Source organism: Bos indicus x Bos taurus, chromosome X, assembly GCF_003369695.1.
Source record: "Bos indicus x Bos taurus breed Angus x Brahman F1 hybrid chromosome X, Bos_hybrid_MaternalHap_v2.0, whole genome shotgun sequence".
Lineage (NCBI taxonomy): Eukaryota > Metazoa > Chordata > Mammalia > Artiodactyla > Bovidae > Bos > Bos indicus x Bos taurus.
Window position 1 is genome coordinate 142,145,353 of NC_040105.1, and position 12,213 is coordinate 142,157,565.

At 45.9% G+C, this 12,213-nt stretch overlaps 1 protein-coding gene across 7 annotated transcripts in view; it reads left to right on the forward strand.

Moving 5' to 3' along the window:
- The window catches only part of SEPT6 (septin 6), a 73,652-nt gene extending 62,209 nt beyond the window's left edge, over positions 1-11,443 (forward strand). For 2 of the 7 annotated variants that reach the window (XM_027533060.1, XM_027533057.1), the window contains exons 9-11: positions 1,541-1,731; positions 3,932-3,976; positions 7,158-10,223. In XM_027533060.1, the coding sequence (XP_027388861.1) occupies positions 1,541-1,731; positions 3,932-3,935 (195 nt within the window). In that variant the 3' untranslated portion in view covers positions 3,936-3,976; positions 7,158-10,223. Of the gene's footprint in view, positions 1-1,540; positions 1,732-3,931; positions 3,977-7,157; positions 10,224-10,417 lie in introns of those variants that run through there. The other 5 variants (XM_027533059.1, XM_027533056.1, XM_027533058.1 and 2 more) reach the window with 3 other exon arrangements.
- Positions 11,444-12,213: the final 770 nt, after the last annotated feature.

Consider the following 12,213-nt stretch of genomic DNA (forward strand, 5'->3'; position numbering starts at 1 on the left):
TCTCTTCCTCTTTTAATCTGCCAAGACTCTCCAGTGTTATTGCCAAAGCCCATGGCAAGAGTATTGACTTCATTTCAGTTTCACTTTTCAAAAGAAAAATATCACCCCGTACTTTTAGGAAGAGAGGGAAGGTGATCCTTTGAATGAATGAAAGGCCAGTAAGCAAAAGCCAGGTGGACACCACTGATCAGCAGAGCTTCTACCAGCAGCCTACCCTGAGTGACTAGCAGAAGCTGGCTGACCCAACAAGTCTGTCATCCACCACCCCTTACTTGGTGACAGGCCCAGATACCTATAGGACACCCAGCCTCCTCCACGGTGTGCTGTGAGGGCTGTAGAACCCTCCATTCCTTCCTGAATCCTCAAAAGATACTGAAATGATGCTTGAGCTGCTCTTACTACTCAGTATAGTTATCACATTCCAGTTTGTTAGTCACCTTCACCCCCAGTGTGTGTGTGCTCAGCCACTCAGTTGTGTCCAACTCTTTTGTGACCCCATGGACTGTAGCCCACCAGGCTCCTCTGTCCATGGGATTCTCCAGGCAAGCATATTGGAGTGATTATCATTTCCTACTCCAGGGGATCTTCCTGACCCAGGGATCCAACCTGCACTCCACTCCATTATTCTTGCCTAAAAAAATCCCAAGGACAGAAGACGGGCCACAGTGCATGGGGGTGTAAAGAGTCAGACACGACTGAGCACGCATGCACACACACTCTTAATTCCCCTGGTCCACTTATCACGGTAACATGCTAGAACATTGTTGCTCTTCTCCTTTGGGTTTCTGACTCTAATCAGGTCTAGTTGAGCCTCCCCTTGATCAAAGCTGAGGTTTCCACATTCATTTCATTTTCTAAAGTTCTTTCCTTTCCTTCCACATCCACGGACAAGTGTTTTCTTTGACCAGCTTCAGCACTGTCGAAGTTTTCTCTGCAATCTCCAATGAGCCTCCCTGGTTGGAGAGGCTAAGAAAAGGCACAGGCCCCTTTCCTATTGAGAGATCTCATTATATGATCATCTAAAGAATGCGTTGACCTTGGGCAAATTCCTTAACTTCTCATACCTTCTGTTTCCTCATAAAATGCAGATAATAACAGAACCTGCCTCATAGGGTTGTTGTGATGATTAAATGAGTTAATACATATACAATGCTTAGAAAAGCCAGTATCTGGCCTACAATAAGCACTCAATACATGTTCTACATTATAACTGATGTTATTATTTTTCATATGTAGTAACTATGGGCACTCCTTTAAATAAAATGCTTGATTAGACAGAATGCATGGTTCCCTGACCATATTCAGGAGCAGAAATGTGGAGATAAAATGGCAGAAGAGAACCATTCAGAACATGATGCCCTTTGGTGACATTATAGCTGTCCCTGGCAGAAATGTCTCCTTGGATCCCAGGGTCCTTCATGGTCACGAGCCCACCCATCCCCACCCCACCCCCACTCCATCCCCCCACCTCCCCCCGCCCGACCCGCACTCTGCTCAGCTGAGCTCTGCTCTCCCCAAACCCCCTGTGCTTCCCTGCCAGCTGCATGAGAAGTTTGACCGTCTGAAGAAACTACACCAGGACGAGAAGAAGAAGCTGGAGGATAAGAAGAAATCCCTGGATGACGAAGTGAACGCTTTCAAACAGAGGAAGACGGCGGCTGAGCTGCTTCAGTCCCAGGGCTCCCAGGCTGGAGGCTCACAGACTCTGAAAAGAGACAAAGAAAAGAAAAAGTAAGTGGCAGGCTGCTCTGGGGTGAGGGCCTCTTTCTGCTCCTGTTCATCCCCTCAGGCCGGTGATAGAGGCCAGCTGTGGGCTGATAGGCTCCTTTGGGCCCCTGGACCTGGTCTCGGTGTCCCCACAGGCCCCACAGATTCCCTACATCTGGGGAGCTGAGAGGAGGCGAGGGCTGTATGTGGCCTCAGAGGACCAGCCCCTCTGCTCCGCCCACTTGGTAAAGTCCTGCCAACTCAAGGCAGGAGGAGAGGGAGGGAAAAGGGAGGAAAAGCAAAAGGCAAGTGAGAAAGTAGAAAGAAGAAAGGCGGAAGCGATGAGAACCTGCAAAGTTATAAGAAAGAGATGAACAAAAAGAAGGGCAGAGAGAGGATAGCAGAAGCCTCTGGGCCTCCTCTCCCTCTGGGAGGTGGGAGCTGGAAGGACTCCCAGGCCAGCTTGCTCATCCTATGCCTGAGGTGGTTCAGCCCTGGAGCCCCCCTCACCCCCCTCAGTTCTAAGGGCTGTGCCTAACAGAGTTTAAGCACTGCCACTGAAGGCTGCAGCCCGGTCCTGATTTCTCACCCTTTCCTGTCCCTCCCTCTTGGGTGCTTAGTTGTCCCCAGCCTGGGGTGCTGGGAACTTGGCTGGGAACTTGAATCCTCAGATGCTAATATCCTCTGCAGGCCCACCCTCCACTGGGGAACGACTGCACCGTCCGTCTGTCTCCCCTGGGGTTTGGCGACACAGGACGTATGGGCTCCTGGTTACCATTGGGTCAAGAATGCTGACCCAAGCCCTGGCCTCGCTTGCTGGGGTTACCTATTCCTCATCCCAGAACCAGAGAAGAGAAAAACATTTCCGACGGGACTTGTACAACAGCAGGAAAACATGTAGTGGTCCCTTGCACTCTAGCTGTTTGGGCAGTGTGACCGGAGGAGCCAAACTAAAGTGGTCTGAGGCTCTACAACATGGCCATCATCAGTGCCTTCTGTTCTTAGCCACTTTTTGCTGGACTCCATTGCTAGTTACTGGCCAGAAGGAGGAAACATCTTCCTTTCTTCTGTCCCCTGGCTCATCACTTAGGAATAAAACAGTACCACATTTCACCAAGAATAAAATGCAACAGTAAAATATCTTAACTTTGAAGGCACTAAGTTTTGCCATCTGATCATTCTTTTTTCAAAAGTGTCATTTGGGCATTTTCACCAATTTGTTCAGAGATTTTTGTCACGGAGTCACAACACTGTATGTCACAGTCACTGATGATCTCTTTTTTTTTTTTTTTTGGTATTACATGATAAAATTCAACTACCCTGAACAAAGCCTCTTTGGACACACTCTATATTAACTGACCTGTAATGGTGTGTTAGTTGTAGCAGCAGGAATGGATTCCTATTTTTAAGATCAGAAAAGTCTAAATTAGTCTTCCAGCTCTAACCTGCTGCCTTCACAGTCCCAAGGTGTTTGTTAACAGGATCCCTGGGGCAGTTTCACAGCCTGCTGGCTGGAATTAGGAGATTCATTTGTTGGGACCCCACTGACACTCAACTATATAAATAGTCCCCATTGAGCTGTTCGGTGGAAGTTCTTCCCAGACCAGGCTTTCTCCTAGTTGCCTCCAATTGACTGACCACCACCCCAACCCCTAGCCGAAGACTCCACATAAGGAGACATGTCTCTCCAGTCTTCTAGGAATATTTGGAGCTGGTGATGGCACCCGTTTCCAGTTTTGAGATGAGTGAAAACCTCACTCACACCAGGCACATCCTATTAACAAGAGAGCCTGACAAAACAGCCTACTGTCTTCTATACTTTCAGATATATGTGTCTGCTGGTCTGGGCTTCTTACGTAATTCCCTGAACAGTTGCCTAACCTCCGGAAGACCTGTCTTTAGCCCAGTGTCACTCTGGTCCCATGGTGATGATGGGGGCGGGGGTGGGTGAAGGGCGAAAGTGGGGGTAGAAGCATTTCTTCTGGAGAGACGGTGGTTGGATCTAATAGAGTCACCTACTGAGAATTTTCTTTGGCTGCCCTTAAAGAAGTTAAGAAAGAGTACTGTTGTTTCAGGGGATCCCTACCAGCCCACCCTCCCACCTTCCCCTCCCCACTCCTCCTAATCTCCTTTGACCTCTAACTCTTCATTATTTGCATCAATTCATAATATTTGATTTCTCCCCAAGCTCACTCCATCTTCATCAGCTCTTACTGTTTTACAGTTAACTCTGCTGTTTGCTGCATGCTGCATGATACCCAGGGCCCTGGTAAGCTTTATTAACTCTAAATAGAACTGGCAGTGGCTTCTAGAACACACATACCTAATATCAAAGAAGCTGCCTCATTGTTCTAGCCAGGTTTCTCTTGTGACTTATAATATTAAGAAATAGTCTAGTTTGATTCCAAGTGTACATGTGCAATATTTGCCTTCCTGATTAAAAGTGGGGTGTTTTCCGACTTTTCTACCTAGCCTAGGTGGAACCTGTGATAGGTATTTGAGGTTTCCATTTTAGCCACTTTTTTTTCTTAAGGAGACTTCATTATTACTTTCAAAATGAACTAAACTGTAGTGATGAGGGGAACTGTTGGATTCACAAGCCCTGTCCTGCAATGTCACAGTCAGCTTTGAGCCCCAGGTTTGGGAAGGTTTCAAGTCAATGGAAACTTGTTTCTCTGTTTCCCTCTGGTGGCTGTTTCTTATCTGAGGGGTTCAAATTTTCTAATTTCATTTGGCTATGTAATCTCCCAAAACCATAATAAAAGGGGAAGAAAGGGAAGAGTTAGATATTAGAGAGAATTCCTTATACTCTTATCTACAAGTACCAACTTCATGAACACCTCTGATAAGGAGCTAAGCAGGTAAGATGCATTCCTGAGGGCGAGGTGTTATGTCAACAGGAGTAAATAAAGCAGCCCCTGGCATTGCATAGTTTATAGGTTGATGACAGCAGTGATTAAGCTTCCATCTATTTTACTAAACTTAGGTAGTGAGTGGAGAGGAACACAAATATTTTCAATCTAACATAATTAGGCGTATTGCCATTTAAAACTTTGCCATAGAAACTTTCAAACAGGAACAGAAGAAGAGAGGATAATACAATGGAGCCCCATGTACCCAACCCCCAGCCCCCAAACAACTGTCAACATAAGCCAGTCCTGTCTCATTTATTGCCCCCAAATTGGCTGGATTATTGTAAAGCAAAACGCATCTCATTTCATCTGTCACTACTTCAGCATGGATCTCCAAGAGCTAATGACTCTTGAAAAAAATAACCACAATGCCACCATTATCACACCTCCAAATTTAACAATTCATTCACATAAAATTTCTAGCCAGGGTTCAGAATACCCTGGTTGTCTCATAAATGCCTTTTACATTTGGTTTGTTTGGATCGGGGAATATACAATATTGAGAAGAGTTCACACTCACCATGGAGTTTATGATTTAAATGGAGAACCTGCTGTTAGTCACCAAAATAATTGCTGCAGCTACTGCACCGGGGACTTTGGGCAGCTGGCAAAACATCCTACTTTGAAGCAAATCCCGAAGAGGAAGTCCATAGAGGCTTCTGAAACATAAGGCCTATGAAATTGGGCCAAAGGAAACAACCCTAAAAGAACAATGAAATGATTTCTTGTCTGGCTTAAAGGCAAGACTTGGAGCCCTGTGCATTGACTTGAATGAAACCTAGGAAGACACAGTTCTGGAGTGTATGTCCATGGCCGCAGTCCTAGTGCCCAGCAGAGTGGCTGATGCTCGGTTCACGTGTATGTCCTCGGTTCCCCTATTTTCAAGGAGGAAAATAGGAAAGATGCATCCTGCTCAGTTAGCTCTCAGTTCATGAAACCCAGATTAACGTGGTTTGACACAGTTTGGTTCGGCTTTCCCCGAGTAAATCATTGGTAGTGGCCATTACTAAAAGGAATTTTTTCAAAACTATAATTAAAGCCACACTTAACGAGCAAGAGTCAGTTGGCAAACAGTGGGAACAGCCAACCCCGACCCTAAGCAGGTTGGCTTTTTCTGGCATGCTTCTCCCCAGCAGACCACAAGAGCAGTTCCAAACCAAATAGAGATTGCCGTCTGTAGCCATCTGGAGTTGTAACAAAACACTTCCTCTGTGACCCACACACAGTTGTAGGTACTCTGGCAGGGGGACAGAGTATGATGTATGGGCAGTTCGCCTAGCAAAATATTTCAGCCTTCCCAGGCTGCCCAGGACATAAGCCCTTGCAGTGTTCTATAGGTTTCTTTTCCCCTGGGAAGTAGACAAGGAAGAACAAGAGAGCTGAGCTTTCATAGGACCTTTTAATACTATTCAAAGTGTTTTTCCTCACGCTATCTTATTTTCACATTATGACAGTCCTGTGAGGCAGAGGAGGAAGGTGCTGATCTTCAGTTCACAAGATGAACAAATGGAGGCATGGGGTTAAGGGACTTACCAAGGCTGACACAGGGAGTTATTGGCAGAACTGGAATGAGAACGTAAAACTAGTTTTGGTATAAACTGCCATCCTCATGCATGTGTGTGTGTGTGTTTGTATTCACTCTGAGGAAGCGACTGTACAGATAGACTCAGCTTATGCTTTTAACTATCCCTCCCCAATATCTTTAATGAGAGAAATGTGTTCAGGTAAAAAAAAATAAAACAAGGGGCTTGGGTCCACAGGCAAGGAGTTCTCAGGGACACTGTGGTGTGAAGGAGAGTCACAATCAAGCAACCCAGGGATCTGGGCTCTGCTCCTGTAGGTTGTGATTCTTTGTGACCTTGGGCAAGTCAGTTGGCCTCGCAGTGGTTCTCAGCATCCTCATAAGTCAAATGAGGAAATTGTCCCCATTTATGTCACAAGGGTGAAGTTTGAACGGGAGAAAGTTCAAAGTGCAGAGTGAACACAAACCAGTAATGGATTTCCATTGTTCAGGTTTCCAGGTGACTGTGGTTAGACCCTGGTGCAGAGGCCAGTCACCACCCCCAGATACTTCTCAGACAGATCTTGCCCCGGGGGACCAGTTAGTGGACCGGGGCTCTTCAAAGGTGAAACCTCTACCCCCTCGGCATTCGCTGTGGGGTGAGGCCATCACTGGTTGAGAGCCTGGCACTCTGTGCTGTGGCCTGAGCCACTTGGAGATTTGCTGAAGGTGTTCCTGTACAAGGTGTCAGGGTCGGGCGCACTAGTCAGGACCTAGTCATTAAGAAGAGAGAAAAAGGATTCTTGTGGCTCTTGATTATTTTACTAGCCGATACCATGACAGTCGCCACTCAGAGGTGTGTGGGGGTGAATGAGAGAGAAAGCATGTTCCCAGAAGCCAATGCAGTAAGACCTTAAGACCATCTAACATAGCTATATTCTAATTTATCCATCAGTCATCATGACAATTCTAACCTTTGTTTTGTTTTTTACATTAATCCATCCATTCATTAACCCAACTTCTCTTTTCATTTTCAGTTTGGGTTTCCTGTAGACGCCCTTTTCCTGCGCAACAGAGCTGGGCCTCCCTTTCTCTAATTCCCCCTTAACACGTCTGTGGGGCACACAACCCGTGCCCTCCCCTTTCTTCCTGCCAAGGTTTATAGAAGCCCGAGAGTCTGAGGACTGAGTCTGGCCTCTGGGCAAGAAGCCAGCAGTCACGTGGTTTAAAGCTGCATCCTGCATCCCAGTGCCCCTCCCAGCGCCCCCCGCCGGCCACTCCCTGCCCCATCTTTGACTGTAACACGTGCAGGGGCTCTGCCTGCTCCACGGCACCACCGGCTTCCCTGTTCCAATTCCGAATGCTGTTTGTTCCCCCGAGGTATTTGCATCCAGCCTGGCTGGGTGAGCACCAGTCAGCAGGGCTTTCCGCCTTAGTCCGCAGTCACTTGGCTTCCCCAACCACCACTAAGCCCCTGACAGGAACCACAGCCTCTCCTCAGAGGGTTCCAGAAGGAGATCCTTCGGTCAGCCCAGCCCTTTCCAGTTTTGATTCACTCAAAAGTGACTGCACTCAAACTCTGTTAAGAACCTGGAATGAGTTTATTTGCACCCAGCCCTTCCCAGACAACACAACTGCTGAAGAAAATAGCGTAAATGTCCCTCTCTGTAATTCTGAGTACCCTACAGATGCAGGAGGGAGAATAAACCTGAATATTAGTACCAGCGTAGTGTCTTACGGAATTGTTATGAGGTGTCTTGCATCTCCTCTGTAATTTCCCTGAGGATGCCACACCATCCCAACAAGGCAGGGTCAGTAGCAGGTGTAAGCATCCTGTGTCGTAAACTGCCAGACTGAGTGGTTCAAGAATCAGTGTTTTTACTTTGGCTTTGAGGAATCTTCCAGTCTATTTATTTGGTGAATTTGATGATGATGAGTTTCAATCTGTATTTTGCATGTGTCTCCTAATAAGAAGAGGAGGTGAGACTGTCAGTTGGAGAAGAGAAAAGAGATGTTGTACCTTGGAAGGTCCCTAACTTTGCCTCTAAGGATTTGATATTTGAAAACTTCTAGCCCGGATTTGTATAATGGGGCCTCTCTGATAGTGGCTTTGGGAACCCCTTTGAAGTTGAGAGCCCTCTCTTGTCAGGGCCACGAGGCACACTGGACTTTGGTGTTAGACCAGTGAGAAAGGGAGAGCTGGCGGTGACTGGCAATGATCCGTGGCTAACACGCCGTTTCTCTACCCTTCCTTTGCAGTAATCCATGGCTGTGTACTGAATAGTATTCCCCGCTACAGCTGGACTGGACTCCACTTAGCCTTTTAAGCCAAGGTTCCTATTGTAACTGACAGTTTTCCTTTGGGGTGCCAGGCAGCCGGGTCCCCGGCCCCTGCCATGTTCTTCCACTTCAAGCCCCACCTCTTCTTTCTATTTCTGCCTCACAGTCCCACTGGCATTGACCATGACCTTCTTTTTTATTTTTTGGTCACTTGCTTTGAAAACACACAATCGAACAAGGCTATGCCAAATTTTCAGACCTTTTTGAAGTATTGAGAATGGGGAGGGGGTGTTCTCTTTTCAATAATAGATAATAACAGGAAGCAAAAAGTAGAAACAACGGAAAGCAAACGAATGCACACACTTTATCTTTTCTTGTTGGCAAAGCAAGAGGGCAGTTTTGAGATGTATTGTTTGGTGAGTCACTGATTGGTGAGTGGCCAGAAGCAAGTATGAATGAAGGTGATGCTGCCAAAACAGAAGCTAGTTTCTTGAGAAAATCCAAGTCACACAGTGGAGCATTTTAGGAGACCCTATGCTTGGAGATTTAAAAGCCAAAAAAAAAAAAAAAAAGCTTGGATCCTCAGCTTGGCTCAGGGAGATGCTAAGTTAAGGCTGTCAAGTCTCCATGGGAAAGGCTTCTTATTTGCAGCCTTATTTGACCAGTTTCACAGCTGCTTCCCAAGAATCCCAAACTTAAACAACTAACGGTCTCCATTCCTCGCCCCCCCCCAGTAATTATTTGCATCACAAATAAGAGGTCCCCTCATTTACATTTATTTACAGATTAACTACTTGAGGTTTGAGTGGTTCTGAAAACTTCAAAAGGTATTAGAGCCACCCAGCCTTTGAGAGACCTTCAGAGACTGGGCAGGAATTTTGTATGAAAGGAGATATTTGGGACCAGAAGACAGGTAGGATGCACTTTTTGTAAGAGGAAACTGAGGTGCAGAGAAATGAAGGGACTTTGCCAGAGGTCCCAGGGCTGTTTCATGGCAAAAGTCAGGCTAAATTCAGTGTCTTCTGAGACCCGATACTTTTCACAAATGGATTCAATCTGTTCATGTTCATTCCTAGAGACAAGTCTTTTGATGTTCAGGAGAAAATGAATAGTTAGCATTAGAGCGCCTTTGAGGTTTTTATCCCATAGAAAAATATTCGAGGATGGGGTGGGCAGGGATGGGCAAAGCAGAGGACTCTAGTCCCACTGCTGAACTGAGTGCTTCTGCTGACAATAAGAGTCATGGACACCTGTTAGCTGCTCAGCTTTCCTGGGAGTCTGGAATGAGGCTTGTGAGTGCGGAAGTGTAACAGGTGACAGAGATGACCCTTGTCATCAAGGAAGTTTGGTAAACAAAAATCTAACTTGTGCGTGAACATGAGACCTTTATAAAGTCAACCAAGGCTATGTAAAATAATTAAAATGCTTATTTTATCGGGTATCTTGTCTCACTGTAAACAGAAAGATTTTTTTCCTTCTTCAGTGAAAAGATTTTTTACTGGGTATAATTGTTACTATTAAAAAAATTACCCTAATACTCTGTTTACTTCTGGCGAAACAAAACCAGTCATTAGAAATGGTCTCTGTCCCGCCCCACCCTTACCCTAGACTGAAATGGTTTTCCTGAAAAATCCCCACATGTACACACACACACACGCCTCATTTCTCTTAAGCCAAGAAGTTTGCTTTTCCTAGATGCAGGATAGATCACTTTTGGTTTAGTTTATGTTTTTTTTTTGTTTGTTTGTTTTAATCATTTGGCATTCACATGTGGCTGTCAATATGCGCTTTTTTTTTTTATTATTAAAACAAGAAGCTTGAAACTGGTGTGTGGTGTTCTTAAAACCTTCTCAGCAGATTTTCCAGTGGTGATGGCCCATCATGACCCCATTTCTCACCTGTCTTCTCCATGTATAATCTGTGCTACTTCACACTGCCCACCTCCCTGACCCTGTCTTACTTTGAATGTCTTTTTTCTTTGGCTAATTTCATGTTTTCTTTCTCTTTCCCTCTCCAGCTTTTTTTAATCTTGTCTTCAGCAGCTGCACTAAGTCTAAAGGAGAAGACTACCATTATAGAAGAGTTAGGGTTTCCATATTGTCTCAAACCAGAAACCAACCAATTCCCTCTCCCTCCAAATTGTGTGCTCACACGCGTACACACACACACACTCTCTCTCAACAAGTGTTCATGTGTCCAGGCAAGAAGCTCTCTTCCAACTTACATGGTATTTTAACTGCAAGTGTCTTGTCCTAACCTAACAAGGCAGGAAAAGATCCGTCCGAGCTGCAGAATGGACCCAATGTAACCTCAGAGAGACAACTGCAGGACAACTCACCCAAGTGTAAGTGACTGAGGCAGGAGACCTCAGCTGTGGGTGTGGAAGTACTGTTCACAAGTTTTTCATTTGAGTTTTCTGTTTTTCCTTTTAAACACCATTTCTCTGGTTCAATGGGTTGATTGTCTACAGCCACTATTAAACATTTCTGAATATGGATGAGGAAGTCAAGCAACATTCATATCTTCTTCAGCATTCACAGACCTTCTGCAGATCCCCTCAGCAAGTGGGGCAAGTCGATCTACTAACATTCAGGTGGAGAAAGGAAAGGAGAGATGGGGGAGTTTAAGCTTAGTGAGAACAAAATTACTCCATTCAGCATTCCAAGGCCAGTTGGGGTTTTGAGAGAGGTTTCTGCTCAATGTGGGACCTGGAGGGAGAGCTTTGATGTTGATAAATCTGCCCAGAATTCATTGGTTTAACTTGGATCGAAATACCATGTGAGTGTGCTCATCCCCATATAGCCCTATGACCATTGCCATTCCACTGTCCCGTGTCTCTTGAGAGAGCCTCTTTGCATGTTTTCCAAAATCTGTGTTCATTCTTCCTTTCTTCTCCTTTGTTCTTTTTGCTCAGAGATGTGACCAGTCACTGCCCCTCTGGGGCTTTCATTCACCAGGAAAAACATCCCAAAACCAGCACTGTTTAGCTTGATACCTTTATAATGTCCATGTCAATTTTCAATAAAATTCAAAGAAATGCTCAGTGGCTGTGTGATTATTAGGTGATGCCTTAGGAGGAGTTTGCCTTAGGAGGAGTGGGTGGCTTCCTTTCAAGGGGGTGATTTGAGGGGCTCAGGGAGGCACCATCAGTCCGTTTGCAACCTTCCTGGGTGGGCTACTGTGACCACACCCCCCATCTGGGCTTGCGGGGGGGGGTGGGGGGAGTCCTTTACTTTTTCTTCATTAGCATGGATTTCACTGATTCGTTGAGCTCATCTAGGATAATAGATGGAGAAAGTGGAGTGCCAGATCCTATAGAATAAGAATAAGAGTCGGTTGAGTTTTAATTCCAGAAGGAAAAGGACTGTGCTGCATGGCTTCTCTTATTATTACTGTGATGTGAACATCCTGAAAATTCATGGGCATGACTCCAAAAGCCTTCTATAAATAGGGTCTACTAGAGAGGGAAGCTTCCTTGTCCCTCCCAGTATTCAAGTGGGCAAGAGGGACAGTGGTCAGTTTTCATAATTCTGGCCGCAATCGACGTGGAATTTCCTTTCCTCGCCTTCATTTCCCAAATAGCCAGATGTTGGAGACCGGAAGGTGGTTGGTACCCTCTCCACACCAAGCCCTTGGAGACCTCTGAAGGGAAGGGGTACCAGGGAAAATGACGCTGGCCTGCACTGTGCAACTCGCACACTAGAGAGCAGCTGAGCGGGACAACACTCGCCCATGATGTCACAGCCCCCGGCATCCTGGAGGTGTGGAAAAATACCGGTTCTGGAGCCAGACAGACTTGCTAGCTGTGTGTGT